At 38.6% G+C, this 27,875-nt stretch overlaps 1 protein-coding gene across 6 annotated transcripts in view; it reads left to right on the top strand.

Moving 5' to 3' along the window:
* The window catches only part of PTPN4 (protein tyrosine phosphatase non-receptor type 4), a 271,666-nt gene that overhangs the window by 18,493 nt on the left and 225,298 nt on the right, over positions 1-27,875 (top strand). For 5 of the 6 annotated variants that reach the window (XM_053597537.1, XM_053597536.1, XM_053597538.1 and 2 more), the window contains exon 2: positions 15,229-15,316. In XM_053597537.1, the coding sequence (XP_053453512.1) occupies positions 15,307-15,316 (10 nt within the window). In that variant the 5' untranslated portion in view covers positions 15,229-15,306. Of the gene's footprint in view, positions 1-13,356; positions 13,459-15,228; positions 15,317-27,875 lie in introns of those variants that run through there. The other variant, XM_053597535.1, reaches the window with a different exon arrangement.

Genomic DNA, 27,875 nt, shown 5'->3' with positions numbered 1-27,875 from the left:
CAGTGTACTCAGTACTGATGTGAAGCCAGTAGACAGATCTAATATATGCCCACATAAGAGAAAAACTCAAGTCAATTCAAGGTGGGGGAGGAGGAACAAGGAAGAGGGAAAGAGAAAGAGGGATGGGTGTGTTCCCACTTAATGGGCACAATGTTAGGGTGTATGGCACACCTTTTGGGGGCAGGACACAATTCTAAGAAGGATTCTACCTAATGAATGCAAACATTGTAACTTAATTCTTTTTTTTTTTTGGCCGGGGCTGGGTTTGAACCCGCCACCTCCGGCATATGGGGCCGGCGCCCTACTCCTTGAGCCACAGGTGCCGCCCGCAAACATTGTAACTTAATTCTTTGTACCCTCAAATTAACCCGAAACAATTATAAAATTACATACACACACACACAAACATTGTAACTTAATTCTTTGTACCCTCAAATTAACCTGAAACAATTATAAAATTACATACACACACACACACACACACACACACATTGAATTAAGTTGAAAATGCCTGGAGATTTCTAATAGAGATGGCACATTGAAAAAATAAAATTGAGTTGCTCAGTAAAAAAGAAAGAAAAAATTGAGTTGAAGGTGATTTCTTTTTCTTTTTCTTTTTGTTAATTAAATCATAGCTATGTACATTAATGCGATCATGGGGCACCATACCCTGGTTTGTTTTTTTTTTTTGTGGAGACAGTCTCACTTTATTGCTGTGCCATCATAGCTCGCAGCAACCTCCAGCTCCTGGGCTTAGGCGATTCTCTTGCCTCAGTCTCCCCAGGTGCTGGGACTATAGGCACCTGCCACAACGCCCGGCTTTTGTTGCTTTTATTGCAATTTGGCTAGGGCCGGGTTTGAATCCACTACCCTCAGTATATAGGGTCAGTGCCCTACTCAATAAGCCACAGGTGCCGCCCCATACCCTGGTTTTATGTGCCATTTGACGTATTTTCATCACACTGGTTAACATAGCCTTCCTGGCATTTTCTTAATATTCTACATTTACTAAGTTTCACATGTACCCTTGTAAGATGTACCGTAGGTGTAATCCCACCAATCACCCTCCCTCTGTCCATCTTCCCCCCTCCCTCCCCTCCCTCTCCCCTTTTCCTATTAGGTTATAACTGGGTTATATCTTTCATATGAAAGCCATAAATTAGTTTCATAGTAGGGCTGAGTACATTGGATACTTTTTCTTCCATTCTTGAGATACTTTACTAAGAAGAATATGTTCCAGCTCTATCCATATAAACATGAAAGAGGTAAAGTCTCAATCTTTCTTTAAGGCTGCATAATATTCCATTGTGTACATATACCACAATTTATTAATCCATTCGTGGATCGATGGGCACTTGGGCTTTTCCCATAACTTAGCAATTATGAATTGGGCTGCAATAAACATTCTGATACAGATATCTTTGTTATAATGTGATTTTTTTGTCTTCTAGGTACATACCTAGTGGCGGAATTATAGGATTGAATGGCAGATCTATTTTTAGATCTCTAAGTATTCTCCAAAGATCTTTCCAAAAGGAATGTATTAGAATGTGTAGAAGTGTTCCCTTTTCTTCACATCCATGCCAACATCTCTGGTCTTGGGATTTTGTGATGTGGGCTAATCTTACTGGAGTTAGATGATATCTTGAAGTAGTTTTGATTTGCATTTCTCTGATGATTAAGGATGATGAGCATTTTTTCATGTGTCTGTAGGCCGTGTGCCTGTCTTCTTCAGAGAAGTTTCTCTTCAAGTCCCTTGCCCAGCTTGTGATGGGATCACTTGTTCTTTTCTTGCTTCTATGTTTGAGTTCTCTGTGGATTCTGGTTATTAAACCTTTGTTGGAGACATAACCTGCAAATATCTTCTCCTATTCTGAGGGCTGTCTGCTTGCTTTACTTACTGTGTTCTTGGCTGTGCAGAAGCTTTTTAGTTTGATCAGTTCCCAGTAGTGTATTTATGAAGCTGCTTCAATTGCCCGGGGCGGGGGGGATCCTCCTCATAAAATATTCACCTACACCGATTTCTTCAAGAGTTTTCCCTGCACTTTCTTCTAGTATTTTTACAGTTTCATGTCTTAAGTTTAAATCTTTAATCCAGTGAGAGTCTGTCTTAGTTAATGGTGAAAGGTGTGGGTCCAGTTTCAGTGTTCTACAGGTTGCCAGCCAGTTCACCCAGCACCATTTGTTAAATAAGAAATCTTTTCCCCACTGAATGTTTTTAATTGGCTTGTCAAAGATGAAATAATGGTAAGTAGCTGGGTTAATCTCTTGGTTCTCTATTGCGTTCCATACATCTACCTCTGTTTTTGTGCCAGTACCATGCTGTTTTGATCACTATTGATTTATAGTATAGTCTGAGGTCTTGTAGCATGATTCCTCCTGCTTTGTTTTTATTTCTGAGTAATGTTGGCTATTCGAGCTTTTTTCTGATTCCATATAAAATGAAGTATTGTTCTTTTAAGATCTTTAAAGTATGACAGTGGAGCTTTAATAGGGATTACATTAATATTGTATATTGCTTTGGGTAGTATGGACATTTTAACAATGTTGATTCTTCCCAGCCATGAGCATGGTATATTTTTCCATTTGTTACCATTTTCAGCTATTTTTTTTCTTTTAGAGTTTCATAGTTCTCTTTATAGAGATCTTTCACGTCCTTTGTTAGATAAACTCCTAAATATTTTATCTTCTTCTTTTTTTTTTTTTTTTTTGGTTTTTGGCCAGGGCTAGGTTTGAACCCGCCACCTCTGGCATATGGGACCGGCGCTCTACTCCTTGAGCCACAGGCGCCGCCCTTTTTTTTTTTTTCTTTTTTTTGAATATTTTATCTTCTTTGGCACTACTGTCAATGGATTAGAGTCCTTAACTGTTTTTTCAGCTTGACTATTGTTGGTATATATAAAGACTACCGATTTATGAATGTTGATTTTGTAACCTGAGACACTGCTGTATTCCTTGATCACTTCTAAGAGCTTTATTAGAATCCCTGGTGTTTTCCAGATAAACAATCATATCATCTGCGAAGAGTGAAAGTTGGATCTCTTCTGACTCTATATAGATACCCTTGATCGCCTTTTCTTCCCTAATTGCGATGGCTAAAACTTCCATTACAATGTAAAAGAGCAGTGGAGACAATGGGCAACCTTGCCTGTTTCCTGATCTGAGTGGAAATGATTTCAATTTAACTCCATTCAATAGGATATTGGCTGTAGGTTTGCTGTAGATGGCCTCTATCAGTTTAAGAAATGTCCCTTCTATACCAATTTTCTTAAGTGTTCTGATCATGAAAGGATGCTGGATATTATCAAAAGCTTTTTCTGCATCAATTGAGAGAATCATATTGTATTTGTTTTTTAATTTGTTTATGTGCTGAATTTTATTTGTAGATTTACATGTATTGAACCAGCCTTGAGACCCTGGGATAAAACCCACTTGGTCATGATGTATCATTTGTTTGATGTGTTGCTGGATTCTGTTTGTTAGTATCTTGTTGGATATTTTTGCATCTGTATTGAAGGTGATTTCTGATGGACTGCATTTAGTCCATGCTGGATCCATTTAATGTATTCTTTGAACACTAGCTAGGTAAGGCACTGTGTTTAGCAGTGGGAATATAAAATCAAATAAGACATAATCTTTATCCTCAAAGAGATTATTGCTTTCTCTAGAGAAGGTGAAATCTAATAATATAGCTAGAAATGATATAGCTAAGTCATAGATGGTCATGTGCTAGTCCACAGCTATACTACTTTACATAAGTACAGCAGAATTCTTAAGACTTTTCAGTTATTTTAAAAATTTACTAAAATTTGAATTTCCTTATTTGAATTGTAATGAGACTACTTGGGTCAAGTTTCAAATGAATACATAATAAAAAAGTGTAAGCTGGATGTGTTGATTCTCGCATGTAATTGTAGCCCTTTGGGAGGCTGGAGTGGGAGGATCCCTTGATGTCAAGACTTCAAGACCAATCTGAGCAACATAGTGAGTTCCCTGTCTGCATAAAAAGTAAAAAAGTTAATGGTGACACATGCCTATAGTCCCAGCTGCTTGGGAGGCTGAGGCAGGAGAATCACTTGAGCCCAGGATTTTGATGTTTTATGAATTATGATGGTACCACCGTCCTCATGTCTTAGGAACAGTGGGAGACCGTGTCTCAAAAACGTGAATGAATAAATGTATAAGTAAGTATATACTGAGAATTCTTTTTTTTTTTTTTTTTTGTAGAGACAGAGTCTCACTGTACTGCCCTCGGGTAGAGTGCCATGGCGTCACACGGCTCACAGCAACCTCTACTCTTTGGGCTTATGTGATTCTCTTGCCTCAGCCTCCGTAGCAGCTGGGACTACAGGTGCCCGCCACAACGCCCGACTATTTTTTTTTGTTGCAGTTTGGCCGGGGCTGGGTTTGAACCCACCACCCTCGGCATATGGGGCCGGCGCCCTACTCACTGAGCCACAGGCGCCGCCCTATACTGAGAATTCTTTTTTTTTTTTTTTTTGCAGTTTTTGGCTGGGGCTGGGTTTGAACCCGCCACCTCCGGCATATGGGGCCGGCGCCCTACTCCTTTGAGCCACAGGCGCCGCCCTATACTGAGAATTCTTAATACCACTCTATCCTTCCCTTCTCTGCTTTCTGCAGGTAACCACTTTTATTTTTTGTGTATAGTACTTATACAAATAGAACAAATGTTAAATATTAAGTATAGAGTACTGTTTTCCCTTTTTATGTAGAAGGTAGCTTTCCATATTAATACTTTATACCATAATTTTTTAATTTAAAATATACTTTGAAGATCATTTGACTTCAGTATATAAAGCTCCTCCTGTCATCTTTTTTTAATATAGCAACATTCTGTTGTATGGCCATGCTTTTTTAAGCTAAGTATTTTTTTAATATGGTGACATTCTGTTGCCTGGCTAACTATTAAGTGTAGTGATTTAAACTTAATTTCAGTTTTTGGACCCTTTTTACTTGTGTAACTCATTTCCTTTTACCTCTTTCTGTATGAACTTGTGTTGCCATGAGGCATTATGCATTAATGGCCTGCCTGACTTCCTGCAGACAAAGTCCACTGAATGCTTAGTTGAACTAGCGTTTCAGACTTTGTGACTAAGCTAAAGATTCCACCTTCCTCGTTTTAGTTGCTTAGATGAAAAAATGGAAGAAAAGAGACAGGGATGAAACTAATATTTGTTGAGCTTTACTGGGTATTTTTAAGTATGATATTTAATTCTCTTAGCAACACTATAGATTAAGTAGTAGGATTATGTTTTTACAGTTGAGGGAGTTAATCCTCAAAAAGCCTACTTGCACAGTCTTTAACAGCTAAAAAGTGGCAGATTTATTTATTTTGTTTGTTTGTTTGTTTTGCAGTTTTGGCCAGGGCCGGGCTTGAACCTGCCACCCCCGGTTTATGGGTCCAGCACCATACTCCTTGAGCCCCAGGAACTGCCTTCAGATTTAGGTTTTAAAAGTAGGCATAAGTGGCTGCATATGAGTGAGGAATAGGTAAGAGGTTTTTGCAGAGATTACCATAGCCAGCAGCCAGAATAAACCACGTCTCCTCGGTCTTGGCTTCCCACAGTAGCCTCTTATTAGTCTTATTGTTTCCACACTCGTACTTCATAGCCTGTTCTCTACAAGGCAGCCAAAGTGACTTTCCACTAATTTTTGGCAGTCTCCAGAAATGGCAGTCATCAAGTCCTTCTTTCATTGTGTATACATTTTGTTCCTCTGATAAGAAAAAGGTTTATTTCTCTTTCCATTGAATCTCAGTTACTGACTCATGATTTCTTATTACTTACTTTCAATGACAGAATGAAGCAGAAAGGATGCTGTGCCCAGTCTGGGCCTTTTGAAAGATTTTGACAGCTTCTATTTTGTTTTTGGAAGTGTTGGGCCGGAGTTGCTGAGATGAGACTAGCAGTCAGAGTGTTTTGGAAGAGAAGGGGGCTGTAGCTCACTCAGGCTTGCAGCGACGGACGGACGGACGGAAAAGATTCACTGGCAGCCAAACACCTGTTCTTGCTCTTAAAAGATAGATACAACTGCTCTTTGGAAACATCAAACTTAATAGAACTGTTAATACAAGTAAACATAGTACATACTTGCAAACATTTGATTTCTTCACTAGACTCATTCCAATAGATAGGTCCTTTAAGCCATACAAAAGGCAGCCTCAAGCAAGCTTGGACATTGTGGGTTGTATTTCTAGTAAAAGTTAAAGTATACTTCTGTTTTTATTGGTCATAATATAGTCCTCCAGTCCATACTTGGAGAGGACAGAGTGCAGCTCCTATTTTCCACAAGTGATTTTGTTTAGGATATTTCACTGGACCGGGGGAAGGAGGAGAGAAGCCTCAATCACCCCATTTTTATATGGCCAGAAGAAGTGGATGATATGGTTGTAGCATTTTTATGCCATCTTAAAGGTGTCAAAGATTTCTGAGTGTGCACAAAGCCTCTGGGGCTGCAGTACATGACCCTTCCATAGGAAGCATTAGCTACTGAAAACGTACTTTTGCTTTTACACTTTGTCCAATGCACCCATTCCCTGATGCGAGTAAAACCATGCACCTGACAAAGTGGTAACTCAGGAGGAACGGCGATGCCCTGGAAAGGCGTGTCAGCTGTAGATTGAGTGGATAATAAATTCATGCTTATCTGAGGAGATATTCCACTATAATTATGATCAATGCTGATCCATGCCTGACATTTAAAAGTCAGATAATAGGACTGGCTAACAAAGCAAATAGGAGGTCCACTGACACCAGTATTGTAATCAGTAATTATTTTTCCTTCTTCCTCTCGTTTTAAAGGACTGTGAGTGTCATAGGGTCCAGAGAGCCAGGAAGATTCATTCACATAAATTAGAATATTTGGTTCAACTAACTCCTCTCAGTAATGGGGGATTAGGAATGTAAGTCCTGTGTTCATAAGATTGAGCACTTACCTGAGTGGTAAGAGGTGACATTATAGCCAGGAATAAAACTGGTGTAGTCAAAGGTTGTTCAGTCTGGACCACTAGATCCTCTGCCTGGTTGCAGAATTTCTTTACCTTCCCCGATGTCATCTCTGGAGTATTCAGGGTGCAAGGCAGCATCATCTTGATTTTCTTGTTCCAGGCTCAGAGAGACATTCGTGCAAAGGGCTTGTTCAGTACTTTTGGATCCACTTCCTGTGGGTGTAGTCTTTTCTGCACCATTCCTCAGTTTTAATGCTTTATCGGGAACCCAAAATTCTGAAGAGCCTGTGGAAATGTAAGCATAACCTCTGCCCCAATGTAACACTTCAGCTGGGGTTCAGCAGTTTGTTTTTGCATCCTTGTAAAAAACTGGTTGATTAAGAGGTTCTGATACTGTTTTTACCCAGTGCTTCTGGGCTGGCATGCTGTTGTCAGTATCCAAGTTCAAAAAATTTAGAGTAAATAAAGCAGAATGGAGTTTATTTCTAGGTGTTCTGTTATACTCTTCTCCTTTTTGTTTTAATAACATATTTTTAAGTGTGTGATTATGTCTTTCAATTATAGCTTGACCAGTACTGTTACCTGGGAGTCCAATAATATGTTTAATATCATGTCATTGAAAAAAGGCCTGGCATTTGTTTGAAATATAAGCAGAACTATTATCAGTTTTAATTGAATGTGGCTTTCCCATAATTGCAAATGCTTCCAAGAGATGAGAAATTGCAGCATCAGCTCATTCCGAAGTAAAAGCAGATGCCCAAGAAAAATGAGAATATGTATCAATTGAATGATGGACATATTTTAAATCACCAAATTCTGGAACTTGAGTGACCTCTTTCTGCCAAAGTTGATTAGTTTGTAGGCCCCTGGGATTTACTCTAGAGGGGAGTGGTGGCATTATTAAGGGCTGACAAGTGGGGCAAGAGTGAACAATAGTTCTTGCAGCATGCCACGTAATACTATGTCAAACTTCTAAAGATTGAGCATTATTATGATATAAGGAATGTTCTAGATTAGCAGCTTTGCACTGATCCAATTAAATGATCAATAGTAGCATTACCATTAAAAGGGGTCCGGGTAGAGCTCTTATATGAGTAATATATAAAGGTTGTTCACAAAGATAGGGTTAATTTTTCTAAAGTGAAAAATAAGATAATTCAGATTCACTCCAAGCAAATGTTACTGTTTCTGTTTTGTACATGATGTGTACAATATTGGGAATTTGTTATCAGAATTAAAGCTATTTCAGAAAAGTCAGTTAAAAGTAATACAATAGTAAATAATTCAGCCTTTTGAATAGACTAATAAGGAGATTGTTGAGTTTTAAAATTATGGGGTCCTAAGTATCCTGCAACACCCATTTTATTGGCATCAGTTTAGAAAGTAGGAGCATCTGGAATGGGTTGTAACTTTACAACATGGGGTTAAATCCAAGAAGTATATTTTAGAAATTGTAAACGTTTATCAGGTGGATAATGACTGTCAATCTCACCTAGAAAATCAGAAAGTGCTATTTGCTTATTCATAGATAGAACATAAAGATTATTTATTTGTTGATTTGTTAAAGGCACAAGAATTTTGTCAGGATCTCGTCCTCTTAGTTGTTGCAATCTGAAACGACCTGTCAAAATTATATATGATATTTTTTGAACATAAGTCTCCATCTTTTTTGTTGTCTTATGTGGAAGAAAGCACCATTGTATAATCAGGCTTGTTTTTGAGCTAATAATCCAGTAGGTGAATGTTCAGAAGGTAACACATACGGGATGAAACATGAAAAATCAGTAATCCTATCAAGTTGAACTTTCTGAATATGTTTTTCTAACCATTGTGATTCCTTTTTAGGTTTTTCTGTAAGTTGCCTTGGCCTACGTAAGGTAGGGTCTTCTAATAAAGAGAATAAGTGTGTCAAAGAATAAGTAGGTATTCCTAACATGGGTCTAACCCAATCTATATCTCCTAGTAATTTCTGAAAATCATTTAATCTTTTTAACGAGTCTCTTCTTAACTTGGATTTTTTTGTGGAATTACATATGCTGAGCTGATAACTTATATCCTAAATAATTCCAAGGTTCTTGAATTTGCACTTTCTCTGGGGCAATATGAAGGCCAAAATTGACCAGGTGTTGACAAGCCTTATTATACATTTTTTTTTTTTTTTTTTTTTTTTTTGCAGTTTCTGGCCAGGGCTGGGTTTGAACCCATCACCGCCGGTATATGTGGCCAGCGCCCTACCCCTTTGAGCCACAGTTGCCACCCCTTATTATACTTTTTTTGTAGTTCAGTATAGGAAGAGTGGGAGAATGAAATATCATCAATATAATGTAAGCAAATTCTTTCTGGAAATTCTTTTTGGACTAATTCCAGAAGTTGTTGTACAAATAATTGACACAAAGTATGGATGTTTAGCATTCTTTGAGGCAAAACTTTCCATTGATAACGATGGGCAGGTTGATTATTATTAAATGATGGTACTGTAAATGCAAAATGTTCTGCATCTTTAGGGTATAATGGTGTATTGAAAAAACAATCTTTTAAGTCAACTATTATAATCGGGTAGTCTTTTGGAATTAAGGATGAATTAGGAATTCCTGGTTGTAAGGTTCCCATAGGTTGAATAATAGCATTAACTTTTCTTAAATCTGTCAACATATGCCATTTACTGGACTTTTTGATTATAAACACTGGTGAATTCCAGGGACTATTGAAAGTTTCTATGTGATTTTGTTCTCATTGTTTTTTAATAAGAAGGTGAAGCACTTCCAATTTTTCCACAGGGAGGGGCCAGTGCTCAACCCATCCCAGTATGTCCGATTTCCAATATAAAGGTAGGGCAAAGCGCTGTGCGGTGGTCCCTATGGAAAATCCTCTGAAAAAATAGGAAACCCTAAACCTGAATGGTCACCTGTCTGTCTGGTCACCTCAGCTTTAAGAGGAGAGTTGTTTATAGTTACATCAAAACTCATATTAAACATTGTCTGTTTTGCTGCTGGAGAAATAGTTGGAATTGATAACATAGCACCCCATTGTTGTAATAAATCCCTTCCCCATAAAGTTAAAGCAATGCGGCTGAAAGTGAGCCAGTTGTTTTTCAGGCCCAAAACAATTTAAAACATGAGAGCTCTGCTCAGTATCTGTCATAGTTCCCAATCCTGTAAAAGTTGCTTTGATTTTTTGTTGAGGCCATTCCTTTGGCCACATATGAGAAGCAGTGGTAAGAGACATCAGCTCCAGTGTCTACCAGTTCTTTAAGAACAGTGCCATCAGAAAAGGTTATAACACGTTGGGGTTGATTGTCATTTATCACAGCATGTCAAAAAACTTGTTTTTCCATGCTGCCAAATCCACCTTTTCTTTTTATAGGAACTGCTTTGCCCTTTTTATGTGGAAGGATTAACAATTGAGCAGCACATTGTCCAGTCTCTAATGTGATATTTTTAGTGGCAGAAGCCATAATTTGAATTTTATGCATCAATTACTGCAACATGAATTTGTAATCCTTGTAGTGTTAGACTGCTATGGCCTAACAGCAATCCTACTGTGTCCAGGTGTCTATATATAGACACCTGTATATAGCTTTGTAGGTAGAGAATGTGGTGTAATAGTTACTGTTTCATTAATTGGTAAATCCAATGCCACACTATTGTGCATAGCATGGAATAAATCTTTCACTGAACGTCTCAAATGTTTTGAATAAGAGCATAGGCTTGGCTGTTCCTCACTGGAAGCTGTTGTGCAAGAGATCTCGTATTGTTTGTCTGAGGACCCCAGGACAATGGGCCCATGATGGAGTTACCCTGGTTCTGTAAGGAGGGAGAACATTTCCATCCTTATCTTTGATTGATTTACATTCATTGGTCTAGTGGTTTCCTTTCTTGCACCTATGGCATAAGCCTGAAGGGCCAGAAGGTATTGCTCTTTTGTTTTCTACAATCCTTATGGACATGGCCAGACTTACCACAATTACAACATTTAACAGAAGTAGCTGGGTCTTTAAGAGCTGCAGCCAATAGGTTTGTTTAAAAAGTTCCTAAACCAACATCTCTACATGCTCTAATGTAATGATCTAAAGTAACATTTTCCTTGCATTTTTATACTTGCTAACTATATGCTAATAAATCTAATGAAAGCAAGAGCACGTTCTGAGCTTCAAGGCCATTAATAGATGGTTGTACAGTAGATTGCAGACTTGCTAAAAATTCAGCATATGGTTCATTGGGGCCTTGAAGAATTTTGGTAAAAAACTGGCATATTTCATCTTTTTCATTTAAGCTTTGCCATGCCGTGGTACAAATGTCTCTTATTTGTGCTAACAAAGTCATTAGTGTAATTACACTGTGTTTGGAAATCTGAATGCCTTCCTTCCCCAGTCAATTGGTCAAAATCAAAAGAGGGTGGATTCAAAGCCCGATTATGGTGAGCCTGTTTATGGCCTTCTCTCCACCTGGATTTAAACTGCAAATACTGACCTAGCAACAGAGCGGTTTGTGCCAGAGTGTCCCAATCAGAAGGAATCAATAAATTATCTGTACAATAAGTTTTTTAAATGCCTTGTACATACGCGGCATTAGACCCATAAGCATTAACAGCATCTTTTAGGTGTTTTAAAAATTTCATGTGGACCTGAAAATGAGAAACTTCTATATCACTATCATTGTTAGGTGCCCTTAAAATAGGAAAAGCAGAAGTAGAAGGTGTAAGCAAAGATGGTGGATTTAAAACAAGCTGAGCATGTGTGATTTTCTTCATGCAAAATACACATTTCAGATCCAATAGGAAATTTGACCACTGTTCTCAAATGAGTATCAGGGGAGTTAAAGAACTCTGCTGTAAGGCCAGGAGGAAGTGGCGGAGCAGAGGGAGTGGGTGCATTAGGCACATCAGCAGCAGCAGTGGATTGGGTGGACAAAACTGGAAGCGCCAACCTTTCCCTGTCTTAAAGGTGGCCGGCCAACTGCTGAGAATTCGTAAGTTGATAGCAACAAGATGTTGAATCTCAGATAATTTATGAACCCACCCACAGGCTTCAGAGTCTCTTTTAGTTTCAGAGGAATCACTAGTACTACTGGGAAGAGGGATTTCATCATGTGTAATTGTCTCCGTGGGAGCTGGAGCTGAGTCTACAGAAGCGCGAGGGTTCAGGTTTTTGCTCTGTGTCTGAATTTGACTGCAAGGGCTGTAGAGCCACAGTGACTAGATTATAAGCCGTCCAAACCTCAGAGTCGATACAGTCCCCTCTTTGGTGAGCATAGTGCTTTCCCTACACTCTTCCAGACCTTCAAATTCAACTGTTTTTTCTATCTGGAGTAAACCAATAACAGTGCTTAGCAACCACCCGAAATAGGTGCTGTAAAGTCTTAGTTTTCATGGAGGAAACTGTGCTCTATAATAAACTTTACAAGAGTGAGACATACTGCTCCTCTAATGATGAGGTATTTCCCATGACCCTTCTCTTATTCACGGGTGTCTCGTGTACTCACTGTACAGAGCAGTCCCACCCGGTTCTGACCGTGCCTAGTCTTACCTTAAGTAGCTTTCCCAAAGGTGAAGACCTTCGTGCTGACTATGCCAGATTGTTTCATGAATTGATCAGGTCGGAGTGGCAGGCATGAGACTAGGAGTCAGAATGTTTTTGAAGAGAAGGGAGCTGTAGCTCGCTCAGGCTTGCAGTGACCCCAGTTTATTTCTTACTCAGTTATATACCCTAACAATAAAGTATCCTACACACACACACATAATTACCTACACATTCATAATCTAACTTTACATCAACTGGTATCAATTGGTCCAGATAATTCTTTTTTTTTTTTTTTTTTGTAGAGACACGAGTCTCACTTTATGGCCCTCTGTAGAGTGCCGTGGCCTCACACAGCTCATAGCAACCTCCAACTCTTGGGCTTAAGCGATTCTCTTGCCTCAGCCTCCTGAGCAGCTGGGACTACAGGCGCCTGCCACAACGCCCGGCTATTTTTTGGTTGCAGTTTGGCCGGGGCCAGGTTTGAACCCGCCACCCTTGGTATATGGGACTGGCGCCTTACCGACTGAGCCACAGGCGCCGCCCGGTCCATATAATTCTTAAAATTACAATACAAAAAGTCATGAGCCTTATTTATCTCTTTTTACTTCAAAGAACAAAGTACTCATCTGTAAAAAACAGATGTAATCTTTAACTTAGCTGTACATTAACCTTATCTTGATTTACCACTCCTCAGGTATCTTCCAGGAAATTTGTGACCGCAGCATATTCTGTTTTCAGGGCCTGCCTCCCACTAGATTAGTTTTCTAATCTATCTGGAGGGTCTTCAAAGGAATATCCCTTCCTGCATACCTTGAGACAGTTTCAGTCAAGAACAAAGTTATGGCAGCCTTTAAGGTGGCTCGGCTATAGGAAGCAAGCTATTATATAACAATATGACTACCTTGAGGACCACCATGCTGCAAAGAAGCCCAAGCTCTCCCAATGGAGAAAGAGAGGCCATGTGAAGGAGGACGTAAGTGAGAGACATATGATTGATAATTTTTTTTAATTTTTCAGCCCAGCCTAGCTATCAACTAAAAGTTAACCAGTGAAAGATCCCAGATGATGCCATGTGATACATAGTGCAGCAGAAGTGCTGCCTAACCTTTAGTGAGTTCCTGGTCAGAGAATTGTGAAAAGTAGAAGTCCTTATTGTCTGAAACAATAAATAACAATAAAAGTAGGTTTAAGTCTAGAATCTGTATCTGTTCTGCTTTGTCCTGGTTTTCTGTGTTATAATGTGGTATTTTTAAACTTCTGAACTCTAGCCTTTTAGCTAGAGCTCCCTGTTACATGCAATAGGCCTTACATCAAAAGCCACAAAATTAGACACGTTGCCTTTTGCCATGTTTCTCTGTTGTGTTTTTCCTGATTGCTGTGATAACCACCTGCTTGTCTGACCTCTGTGAAGCTAAGGTCTTGCTCGCCTGTATCACTGCATATTACCTGGTACTATAAATTCTGGGTACCATTTTCTAATGGCTATGTGGATTGCCTTTCCTCATCTCAATATGAAAAGCAAAGCTCACATGGTAATAGGCATACAATGGAAGTATGTATACAAGTATAGGTATATATTTACACTTATACAAGGTAATAGACATACAAGTGAAGCTCACATGGTAATAGGCATACAAAGCAAACTTTTCTCTCCTAATGTTCCCCATTGTATGCCTATTACCATGTGAGTTTCACTTTGTCAGTGTGAAACTTGGGAATTATTTAGGATGATTTAAAATTTTCTTGGTGTCAGTTACAAGTTGATCACATCTTATCTAGACTTTATTAGTAGTATCCTTTAAGTGCCATTATTTGCCCTTTTTAATCCCTCTTACCCTGTAGCCTGAGTGATCAGACATACATATCTGATCAGAATTTTTTATTATCTCTCCATCTGCTTTAAATTAAAATGAATGAATTTTCTAAGGAGATTGAAATTATTGCAGAAATGGTATTTAAAGTAATGATGAAAAATAAATAAATAATGTAACATTGATATTCTTTTTGTCTGTTTCATTTTTAGAATTTCTTATTCATGGAACCAAAATATTATAAACGCCAAGTATTTTCATATTGTTTTGTATGCATTGTGATAAAAAACTTTTATACTAATTACATATTGCAAATCTATTATAGTGGCCTGTTACAAAAGGTACTAAGAAAATGGAATATCTTCTTGGGAAGGGTTTTGTGATTTGTAAAAAGTTTTCTTAGGTAATTCTGATATTTTACCCCACTTTGCAACTGGCCATTTTTATGTTTTTTGATTTGTGTTAGCATAATTGTTTGCAAAAAGAATTGTATATCAGGGTTGGCCTTGAATCCTGAGGTGTTCACCCTCCTTTCTTGCCTATTTATACTATAAAGGGAAGGCTCTCCTTTATATAATGCTTTATCATTAGTAAGTCAATACCTGTTCTTTTTCTGGGTTGTTCATTTTGTGCATTAGAAACTTCAAAATTAAAAAAAAAAAGAATTATATATCTAACAGTTCCTTATATATACTTCTGAAATCCTCAAATCCTTCAAAAAAAAGTTTTTATAACTAATTTGGTAGCCAGGCTTGACCTAAACTAATGTGGGGCCTTTTGTTCTTGATGTAGTCCACTTACAGTATACATTCTTCAGGTTCTCTAAAGAAATTTTAAATAGCGATGTGGTTGAATACAGGGTGTCACCTTAGAATCAACTAAGAATATTACTTAATTTAAGGTATTTGTGCCATATCATCTCTCTATTCCAGATCTTCTGAAAGTGTTTTGAAACCAGAGTTTTCAGATATGGGATTATAGACCTGAACCACCAACTTCCCTAGCAATGGATGATAAATGGTACTTTGTTTTCTTTTGTATTTCTTTTTAGTAATAGATTGAACTTGTTTTCATGTTTATTTACTAATTTAATTTCTTTTATACATTTCTAAAATTTGTTATCTATTAGAGTCTTACTAATTTATAATATTGTAGATATTAACTGTGTTTTGTTAGCACTGTAGCATGGTTGGAACCTATTCTCTATTTTTTGTATCTAGCATATCTGTAGAAAAGGCTGCAAGTTGAAAATGCCTCTATAGTTGACTATTGAGGGGGGTGGAGGCAAGATGGCTGACTGAAGCCAGATTTCCACAGAGGCTACCGTCCATAAGGAGAGTTAAAAGGACAAAAACTTAGCATGTAACCTGGTGGATTAGAGCTGCGCCAAGAGAGAAGGTTGAAGAATGCACATCAACCCTGCTAAGGCAAGCTGCGACCCCAAGGATACAAACAAAAGTTACGAAATTCATCGCCAAGCAGACGGGAGTCCCCTCCCTCATGAGAATGGCTCGGAGTACTCCATACAAACAAGTGAGCAGAGTCCAAAAGTCTTCTCATTATATCCCATGGGAGAGACCCTCTAAAAACTGGACCTACTTCCCCTACTAGGGTGCCATGGCGCTCTTCTGCCAGGCACAAAACTGTACAAAATGGTACATATTCTCTACTTGCAATTATGAACTCCAGCATTCCCTTCCACTCTCACTCTGAATTCTGGAAGCCTGTCTGCCAGGAGTCCAGATTCTTGGGTATTTTCTCAAGAGGTGTGGACAGGGCATGGACTGCTGCTGGTCAGTGCTGATTCTGTGGCATGGGAGTAAGGAGAGGCTGGTCAGCTGAGAGGGAACCATACAGGAGTGATGGTGCCCTGAGGCACATAGCAGCAACCACTTCAGCAACAATAGGGCTCACCCCTGGATATTCCAGTCACACCCCCTATCTCTCTGGGCAACCAGAGGAGGCTGGGCATTTTCTCCTGTGGCAGCCACTGGCGGAACACATCTGGGATGGAAATGTAGGCGCCATGAGTAAAGGGTTTCCCTGAGGTGGTACCAGCCTGGGCAGAGCATGGGGACTAGAATACGCATGTGCAGAGCCGGCAGATTCCCAGGGTGGGGCTGACCCAGGGGTCTGCTTTACTGAGTCTGGGATGTACCTGGCCCTCAGGGGATCATCAGCCTAGACAAAGGAGGGCAGGCAGAGGCTGGAACTGACAGCTAACCATGTGCTACTGGAATACAAATGGCAGCCAAGACTGGGCAGTGGCCAAAACAGGGCCAGAGGGGCAGGTTCTGTCAACTCTAACAGCATCTCTTCTGCATGGGGAATATGGCTGGGACAGAAACAAATTTTGCAAAGTTGTTTTCTTCTGTCAGTAACATAAATCAGGGTCAGGGCTGAAACTGAGTGAACAGCCCCAGCCTCCATTAAGCACCCGAGGTTGTCAGGCCTCACCTCCCCTTGCTGGATAGTGGCAGAGAGCAGTGACCTGGCTTGAGGAGACCTAGATCTCCCTGTGATTCAGGCAGGTGCAAACTGCTGGAGTATCTGCTCATTGGAGGCAACTGGGTCACAGCCCTGAGGTGTTATCATTGACTGGGTGTGGCAGAGGTGCAAGGTGGGGAAGGAGGCATCAACCTTCCCAGACTGGGTGGGTCCTCCTGACTTCATGGAGTGCCCGAGCAAATAATTTTTCAGTTGTCAGAAGACCCCTGTGATCTAGTTGCTAGAGACCTTTTAAACTCTCCCACCTGAGACAGGTGCTGACTGAGACAGTTGATTTGGACCTCTTGAACTGGGCCAACCGCCCAAGGACTGTCCAAGTGGTACCCTGGGTGTGTGGTTGCAGGGAGGTTTGATTTTCCTTTTCCAATTGTTGCCTGGGGCGGGGAGGGAGTGACTTAATTTCTGGTATTTCCCCACAGCTAAGACTTCAACCCAGAGTAACTATTTCACTAGGGTCGGACAGAGACCAGCTGAAAACAAGACAGAGCCACTTAGCCCCACCACACCAAGCAGGTCCCCAGTTTCTCTGGCTGTAGCATTGTACGGGTTCTTGGCAAAGCTCCAGGGGAAAACATAGACACCAGTCCCAGCTTTAGGGCAAAGGGCTGCTTACTCACTACTACTGGAGCCCCTAAACCAACTTTTCTTTATCCATTCATCTAGTCAAAAAGTGTAAAATAATCATGGGGTGGATTCAGCGGAAAAACTCTGGTAACATGAATAACCAGTGTAGATCAACATCCACAAGGAAAGATATGGCAGATGTAACTGAAGATCCCATTCATAAACGGATGGCCGAGATGTCAGAAATCGAATTCAGGATTTGAATTGCAAACAAGATTAATAGAATGGAGGAAAAGTTTGAATGAGAAATTCGAGGAGCAATTTCAATGTTGTCTCAAGAATTCAAGGAATTTAGGGCGGCGCCTGTGGCTCAGTGAGTAGGGCGCCGGCCCAATATACCTAGGGTAGTGGTTTCAAACCCGACACCAGCCAAGCTGCAATAAAATAATAGCCGGGCATTGTGGCGGGCGCCTGTAGTTCCAGCTGCTGGGGAGGCTGAGACAAGACAATTGCGTAAGCCCAGGAGTTGGAGGTTGCTGTGAGTCGTGTGACTGTACAGTGAGACTCTGTCTGTAAAAAAAAAAAAAAAAAGAATTCAACGGATTTAAAGACAGAATTCCCAAAGATTTTGACACATTGAGGAAAGAATTTGTAGCCCTCAAAGATCTGAAAATTACAGTAGAATCCCTCAGTAACAGAGTGGAGCAAGCAAATGAATGGATTTCTGACATTGAAGACAAAGCTTTTGAACGCTCCCAAACTCTCAAAGAGGAAGAGAAATGGAGAGCAAAAATGGATCATTCTATCAGAGAGCTCTGGGATAATATGAAGAAGGCTAATATTCTCCTCCTAGGAATCCCTGAAAGCAATTAAGTAGCTTTGAAAGGCACAGAGGCTCTTCTCCATGAAATTATGAAAGAGAATTTTTCAGACATGACAATAGATTCTGAAATTCAGATAGCAGATAGTTTCAGAAACCCAGCAGGACTGAAACCAAATAAGACATCCCCTAGGCACATCATAATTAACTTCACTAAAGTTAATATGAAGGAGAGAATTCTGAAAGCAGCCAGACGTAAGAAAACCATAACCTACAAAGGGAAGAATGTTAGATTGATTGTAGATCTCTCTGCTGAAACCTTTCAAGCCAGAAGAGGGTGGTCATCGACTTTTAATCTCCTAAAACAAAATAACTTTCGACCAAGGATCCTGTATCCAGCAGAGTTTCATTTATGATGGAGAAATTAAATACTTTAATGACATTCACATGTTGAAAAAATTTCCCATACCTAAACCAGCTTTTCAGGATATTATGAGACATATACTCCATAATGACCAGCCCAATCCTCTACCACAAAAGTAAACTCATTCAGAAACTTTTGCTCAAACTCCAACTTCCATAGTGGCGAAAGGATTAAATATGTCCACTGGGCATTTGAAAAACTCTATCCCCAAAATTTTACCAGGCTTATCAATATTCTCCATTAATGTGAATGGCTTAAACTGTCCTCTAAAGAGTCATAGGTTTGCTGACTGGATACAAAAACTCAGGCCAGATACCTGCTGTATACAAGAATCTCATTTTACCTTAAAAGATAAATATAGAGTCAGGGTGAAGGGGTTGTTGTCCATATTTCAGGCAAATGAAAATCAGGAAAAAGCAGGTGTTGCATTTCTATTTGCAGATACAATAGGCTTTAAACTAACAAAAGTAAGGAAGGATAAGAATGTAGACTGTAAATGTCTTAACACAATAACTAAGAAAATGCTAGGAAGGCTATGTTAATCAGTGTGATGAAAATATGTCAAATGGTCTATGAAACCAGTGTATGGTGCCCCATGATCGCATTAATGTACACAGCTATGATTTAATAAAAAAAAAAGAATGGTCACTTTATATTTAAGGGTAAAATTTAATATGAGATTTCAATTATTAATATTTATGCACCGAACTAAAATGTGCCTCCATTTATAAGAGAAACTCTAACAGACATGAGCTACTTGATTTCCTCCAGCTCCATAATAGTCGGAGATTTCAACACTCCTTTGGCAGTTTTGGATAGATCCTCCAATAAGAAGCTGAGCCAAGAAATTTTAGATTTAATCCTAACCATCCAACATTTGGATTTAGCAGACATCTACAGAACATTTCATCCCAAGAAAACTGAATATACATTTTTCTCATCAGCCCACGGAGCATACTCCAAAATCGATCACATCTTAGGTCACAAGTCTAACCTCAGTAAATTTAAAGCAATAGAAATTATTCCTTACATATTCTCAGACCACCATGGAATAAAAGTTGAACTCAGTAACAATAGGAATCTGCATACTCATACAAAAACATGGAAGTGAAATAACTTTATGCTGAATGATAGCTGGGTCATAGACCAGATTAAGAAGGAAAGTACCATGTTTTTAGAACAAAATGACAATGAAGACACGAATTATCAGAACCTCTGGGATACCGCAAAGGCAGTCCTAAGAGGGAAATATATAGCACTGCAAGCCTTTCTCAAGAGAACGGAAAGAGAGGAAGTGAATAACTTAATGGAACAACTCAAGCAACTGGAAAAGGACGTGCAATCCAACCCAAACCCAGTAGAAGAAAAAAAATAACAAAAATTAGAGCAGAATTAAATGAAATTGAAAGCAAAAGGATTATACAACAGATCAATAAGTCAAAAAGTTGGTTTTTTGAAAAGGTCAATAAAAAAGATAAACCTTTGACTAACCTAAACAGGAAAAAAAAGAGTAAAATCTCTAATCTCATCAATCAGTAATGACAAAGACAAAATTAAACAGACTCCTCAGAAATTCAAAAAATCCTTAATGACTATTACAAGAAACTTTATTCTCAGAAATACGAAAATTTGAAGTAAATTGACCAATACTTGGAAGCACGTCACCTTCCAAGACTTAGCCAGATTCAAGTGGAAATTTTGAACAGGCCTATATCAAGTTCTGAAATAGCATCAACCATACAAAATCTCGCTAAAAAGAAAAGCCTGGGACCAGATAGCTTCACATCAATATTCTACCAAACCGTTAAAGAGGAACTAGTATCTATATTACTCAACCTGGTCCACAATATAGAAAAAGTACGAATACTACCCAACACATTCTATGAAGCAAACATCACCTTGATCCCAAAACCAGGAAAAGACCCAACAAGAAAAGAAAATTATAGACCAATATCACTAATGAATATTGATGCAAAAATATTCAACAAGATCCTAACAAACAGAATCCAGCAACATACCAAACAAATTATACATCATGACCAAGTCGGTTTTATCCCAGGGTCTCATGGTTGGTTCAATATACATAAATCTATAAATAAAATTCGGCACATAATTTAAAAAATAAAGACCATATGATTCTCTCAATTGATGCAGAAAAAGCTTTTGATAATATCCAGCATCCCTTATCAGAACACTTAACAAAATTGGTACATTTTCTTAAGAAAAGAAGGTACATTTCTTAAACTGATAGAGCCCATCTACAGCAAACCCACAGCCAGTATCCTATTGAATGGAGTTAAATTGAAATCATTTCCACTCAGATGAGGAACCAAGCAAGGTTGCCATTGTCTCCACTGCTCTTTAACATTGTAATGGATGTTTTAGCCATCACAATTAGGGAAGTAAAGGCAATCAAGGGTATCCACGTAGGGTCAGAAGAGATCAAACTTTCACTCTTCTCAGATGATATGATTGTTTATCTGGAAAACACCAGGGATTCTACTACAAAACTCTTAGAAGTGCTCAAGGAATACACCAGCATCTCAGTTCATGAAATAAATACTCATAAATCGGTAGCCTTTGTATATACCAACAATAGGCTGCAAAAACAGTCCAGTACTCTGTTCCGTTCACAGTAGTGCCAAAGAAGATGAAATATTTGTGAGTTTTTCTAACAAAGGACGTGAAAGATCTCTATAAAGGGAACTATGAAACTCTAAGAAAAGAAATAGCTGAAAATGTTAACAAATGGAAAAACATACATGCTCATGGCTGGGAAGAATCAACATTGTTAAAATGTCCATACTACCCAAAGCAATATACAATTTTAATGCAATCCCTATTAAAGCTCCACTATCATTCTTTAAATATCTAGAAAAAATTATACTTCATTTTATATGGAATCAGAAAAAACCTTGAATAGCTAAGACATTACTCTGAAATAAAAATAAAGCAGAGGGAATCATGCTACCAAACCTCAGTCTATACTATAAATCAATAGTGATCAAAACAGCATGGTATTGGCACAAAAACAGAGAGGTAGATGTATGGAACAGAATAGAGAACCAAGAGATGAATCCAGCTACTTACAGTTATTTGATCTTTGACAAGCCAATTAAAAACATTCAGTGGGGAAAAGATTCTCTATTTAACAAATGGTGCTGGGTGAACTGGCTGGCAACCTGTAGAAGACTGAAACTGGACCAACATCTTTTACCATTAAGTAAGATCGACAATCAGTGGATTAAGGATTTTTAAACTTAAGGTATGAAACTATAAATATACTAGAAGAAAGTACGGGCAAAACTCTTGAAGAAATTGGTCTGGGCGAATACTTTATGAGGAAGATCCCGCCCGGGCAATTGAAACAGAATCAAAAATACACTACTGGGACCTGATCAAATTAAAAAGCTTTTGCACAGCCAAGAACACAGTAAGTAAAGCAAGCAGACAGCCCTCAGAATGGGAGAAAATACTTGCAGGTTATGTCACCGACAAAGGTTTAATAACCAGAATCCACATAGAACTCAAATGGATAAGGAAGAAAATAACAAGTGATTCCATTGCAGGGTCAACAAAGGATTTGAAGAGAAACTTATCTGAAGAAGACCGGAGCATGACCTACAGACACATGAGAAAATGCTCATCGTCCTTAATCATCAGAGAAATGCAAATCAAAACTACTTCAAGATATCATCTAACTCCAGTAAGATTAGCCCAAATCACAAAATCTCAAGACCCGAGATGTTGGTGTGTATGTGGAGAAAAGGGGATAGTTCTACACTGCTGCTGGGAATGCAAATTAATACGTTCCTTTTGGAAAGATGTTTGTAGAACACTTAGAATTCTAAAAATAGACCTGCCATACGATCCTACAATTTCTCTACTAGGTATATACCCAGAAGACCAAAAATCACATTATAACAAAGATATTTGTACCAGAATGTTTATTGCAGCCTAATTCATAATTGCTAAGTCATGGAAAAAGACCCACAAATGGATTAATAAATTGTGGTATAATGTACACAATGGAATATTATGCAGCCTTAAAGAAAGATGGAGACTTTACCTCTTTGATGTTTACATCGATGGAGCTGGATCTTATTCTTCCTAGTAAAGTATCTCAAGAATGGAAGAAAAAGTATCTAATGTACTCAGCCCTACTATGAAACTAATTTATAACTTTCATATGAAAGCTATAACCCTATTATAACCAAAGAGTATGGGGAAAGGGGAAAGTTAGGGGAGGGGAGGGTGTAGGATGGGTGGAGGGAGGGTAATTGGTGGGACCACATGTACAGTGCATCTTGCAAGGATATATGTGAAACTTACTAAATGTGGAATATAAATGTCTGAACACAATAACTAAGAAAATGCCAGGAAGGCTGTGTTAACCAGTGTGATGAAAATATGTCCAATGGTATATAAAACCATTGTATGGTGAAAAAAATAAATAACAATATAGTTGACTATTGCACAACGTACATTTGAGCTGCCCAAGTACACTTATGTGTGGATTTTTTTCAATAAATAATTGGAAAAATTTTTTGAGATTTGGGCCATTTTGAAAAAATTCAGATGAACCGCATAGCGTACAAAGAGAAAAAATTAAGAGAGACTATATCATGAATGCAAAAAATATATGTAGAGTGTAGACTATTTTGTCATTTACTACCATCGCTTATACACGTATCTATTACAGAAAGTTATAATTTATCAAAAGTTATGCTCACAAACACATGGTCCAATTGAGAGAAATGTAAACAAATGTGATGATGCAATATTCAGTTAACTATAAAATTCAGTACATAGTACATATTATACGAGTATAATAATTTTGTAGCTACCTTCTATTTGCTACTGCCTTGTACTCAAGAATTGTATTTCTTTAAAATGCATGTGACTCTATTCATCTCCGTGGTAGTTCATCTCCTCTGTAAATTGTTCTCCATTGAATTGCTTATCACAGTAAAAATTGATCTTTTGCAGTTCTCATTTAAATTTTTTGTTCATTTTTCCTTTTTTAAATTTTGGGTTAATTTGATAGTACATATGATTAGGTTACATTATTTGCATTTGTAAGGTAAAGTCTAAAGTGTACCGTATACTCACCCCTACATTGTACCTAATTGATGGGAATATATGTTTTTGATGTATTTTTCATTGTGTTTAGTACAGTGCCACAGACCTTAAGCAGTATGGGGGTGGGGCATACAAAGTGCCAATAGTGATGCTGGAAGTGCTGCCAAGCAGCAGAGAAAAGTCATGACATTATAAGAAATGTTGAAATGCTTGATATACCATAGATTGAGGTCTGTAGCTGCTAAGAAAAATGAATCCAGCCTAAGGACCATTACCAAAAAAGAAAAAAAAAGAAAGAAATTTGTGAAGCTGACAGTGCAGCTGTGCCAGCAGTCTCAAAAACTTTGCATTTGTTGCAAAATACCTTTTAATGCCATTTTGAAAATGCAACTTTTTGGGGGATCCAGGATTGCTAGAGGAAGGTCATACCTATAGACACACTAATATAATTCAAGAAAAAAGGAAGTCATTACAACCAAACGTGAAAGATCTTAATTTGGAAAGTTTAATGTCAAGAAAGGATGGCTTGATAATTTTATCAAGTGGTTTAGCTTTCAAATGTGAAGATAACAGGAGAAGCAGCTTATGCCAATGAAGAATCAGCCATTCAATTTTTGGATGCCATTAAGAAAATCATTGAGGAGAAAGGATATGTACCTGAGATGGCTTTTATTTTGTTTTTTTTTTTTTTTGAGACAGATTCTTACTTTGTCACCCTGGGTAGAGTGCCGTGGTGTCATGCTTCACAGCAACCTCAAACTGTGGGCTCCAGCCATCCTTTTGCCTCAGTTTCCCTAGTGGCTAGGAGTACAGGCACCCACCAGGTTTTTGTTTTTTTGAGACACAGTTTCCCTGTGTCACCCTTGGCAGAGTGCCAGGCATCACACCTCACTGCAACTTCATATTCTTGGGCTTAAGCAATTCTCTTGCATCAGCCTCCCAAGTAGCTGGGGCTACTGGTGCCCGCCACAACGCCTGGCTATTTTTTTTTGTTGTAGTTGTCATTATTGTTTAGCAGGCCTGGGCTGGGTTCAAACCTGCCTGCCTTGGTGTATGTGGCCAGTGCCCTAACCACTGAGCATGGGTACTGAGCTGCCCAGCAGGTTTTTAATGCATATGAAAGTACAATATTTGGGCGGCGCCTGTGGCTCAAAGGAGTAAGGTCCTGGCTCCATATGCTGGAGGTGGTGGGTTCAAACCCAACCCCTGCCAGAATCCGGAAAAAAAAAAAAAAGGAAAGAAAAGAAAGTACCCTATTCTGGAAGAACGAAAACTACAAAGGACATCTGTTTAGAAAGAAGGAGAACCAAGCACTAGGATTTAATTTAGGAAGATAGCTAACTTAATTCTTTTGTGCAAGTGCAGTTGGACTTATTACCAGGACTGCCCTTATGTATAAAAGTACTTGCCAGCTGCCAGTGCTTTAGTTGTACAAGATGGCCTAGATAACCAGAACCCTTTTTCTGGATTGGTTCCATCAGTGGTTTGTCCCTGAAGTAAGAATCTTGCCTGTAAGGGACTGCCTTTTAAAGTTCTTTTGATATTGGACAAAACCTAGCTACCCGGAACTCTACGAGTTTCAAGACTAAAAGACCTTGAAATTTACTTGCCTCCAAACACAGCATGTCTAATTTAGGCTTTTGATAAGGAGATCATAAAAGCCATTAAGGCTCACTACACATAATAGTCTCTGGAAAGGATTGTCAATGCTGTTGAAGAGAAACTTGATAGAAAATCATGAAAGTCTGGAACAGTTACACCATTGAACATGCGTAGTTGTTATAGGAAAAGCCATGAAAGCCACTAAACCTTAAACATTAAATTCCTGGTGGAGAAAACTGTCCAGATGCTGTTTATGACTTCACAGAGCCTGTTAAGGAAATCATGAAAGAGATTGTGGATATGGAGAGAAAGGTAGGGGGTGATGGGTTTCAAGATAAGGATCTTGAAGAAATTTAAGAGCTAATAGATACAGCACCAGACGAATTAACAGACTATGTAATGGAGATGAGTGCTTTCAAACTGGTGTCAGACAATGAGGAAGAAGATGTATAAGAAGCAGTGTCAGAAAACAAGTGGACATTAGATAGTCTGGCAGAAGGGTTCTGATTGTTCAAGACTGCTTTTGACTCATCTTACAACACAGATCCTTCCGTGATAATGGGCAAAATGGCGGAAGCAAATGGTGGAAGAAGGATTGGTACTGTATGGAAACATTTTAAGATAAAGAAAAAAGACACAAATTACAATGTATTTCGTTAAAGTTACACTGAGCCTCCCTTTTTCTTTCTCCACCTCTTCTGTTTCTTTCACCTTTGAGTCAGCAGGACCCATTCTTCCTCTTCTTTAGTCTACTCAATTTGAAGGTGATGAGATTGAAGACCTTTATTATGATCCATTTCCACTTAATGAATATAGTAAATATATTTTCTCTGCCTTATGATTTTCTTAATTTCTTTGCTAGATTTCTTTATCGTAAGAATACAGTATATTACATATATAACATACAATTGGAGTGTTAATCGACTGTTTTGTTATTAGGAAGGATTCTGGTCAACAGTAGACTATTAGGAGTTAAGTTATTACAGACTTTCAACTGTACAGAGTGTCAGCGCCCCATTTCCTACATTGTTCAAAGATATATTACGGGGTGAGAGAGATGACCTTGCTCCTTTGTTCAAAATCCTTTAAAGTTTTTACTATGGCCCAGAGGCCCTACTCTTTCTCTGACCTCACCTTTGACTGCTCTCCTTTTTCATTTTTCTGAAAGAATGCTGGCCTTATTGTTCTTGGCACTGAACAGACTTGGTCCTGTTTCAGGTCTTTGTTCTTTTGTCTACGTTGAATATCTTTCTCCCAAATGTTCCAGGCACATAGAGTATTCCAGACATAGCTCACTCTCTTGCTTCCTTTCATGTTTCTGCTCAAAAGTGAATTTCTTTTCTTAACTACCCTGTTTAAAATTGAATCCCTACTCCCGTATGCCTATTCTCTGCTTACAACACCACCTTACACCATACTATGTGCTTTTTTTTTTTCTTATTGGAATGGAGGCTCTATGAGAGCGGGAACTTTTTAAAAATATATATAGTCAGATTGCTTCTTTCTCTTTGGCACATTATGAGGCATTTAAACTTGGGTTAGGGCAGAGGTTCTGAAACTGTGGGTTGCGACCCACAGGAACAGTATTAAAGGGCTATTAGGAAAGTTGAGAACCACTGGGTTAGGGGAAAGTAAAGAGGAACATCTAATTGCCTAACATATGGACACTTAATTTGAGGCCTTTTCCCCCCTTTTGGGATAGGGTCTTTCTCTCTTGCCTAGGCTAGAGTCAGTGGCTGGATTGTAACTCACTGCAGCCTTGATTTCCTGGGTTCTGGGGGTCTTCCCACCTCAGCCTCTTGAGTAGCTGGGACTACAGGTGTGTGCCGTCAAGCCTGGCTAGTTATTTTATTTTTTATTTTTTGCAGTGTCTCCCTATGTTGCCTACACTGGTCTTGAATTCCTGGCCTCAAGGAGATTTTCTGCCTCAGTCTCTCAGAATGTGGGATTACAGGCATGAGCCATTGTGCCTGGCAGATTTTAGACTTTTAATAATAAATACTCTGTTAATTTTGATGTAACGAATATTTTTTTCTAAATTGTCTTCCTAAAATCAGTTTTGAATATTTTAGGTAGTACCCAATAATAACGATGGCTAATACTTACAAGATACTTTTAAGTGTCAGAGACTGTGCTAAGGACTTCTCATACATAATCTCATTTAATCTTACCTATGATATCAGTTTTGGTGATGCTAAATTTGATTGTTTGGTTATGGGATCTGGCACTTCTCCATTGTAAAGATATCTTTTTCCCTTTGTAATTAATAAGTAACCTATGTGTTGATACTTTCAGATTGTATATCTTATGTCCTGATAAACTTTCCTTCAGTAATATCAGCATTTGTTGATAATTCTTACCTGGGTCAGTTATGGTAATTACATCTGGGCGATATTTGTTTCATAGAACATGTTGGGGATGGTTCCTGTTTTCAGTGTTATGGAATACTTTCTGCAGTATAGTTACAAGTTCCTCTTTGAATGTTTGATAGAATTGTGATGTGAAACTGTCTGGTCCGAGGCTTTTCTTTTTATTGGGAACTTTTTTATTGTTCTTTCAATTTTGGTGTTTGACATTGA

Source organism: Nycticebus coucang, chromosome 7, assembly GCF_027406575.1.
Source record: "Nycticebus coucang isolate mNycCou1 chromosome 7, mNycCou1.pri, whole genome shotgun sequence".
NCBI lineage: Eukaryota > Metazoa > Chordata > Mammalia > Primates > Lorisidae > Nycticebus > Nycticebus coucang.
Note: the sequence above shows the minus strand (reverse complement) of the source record. Positions and strands in the feature narration are given on the sequence as shown.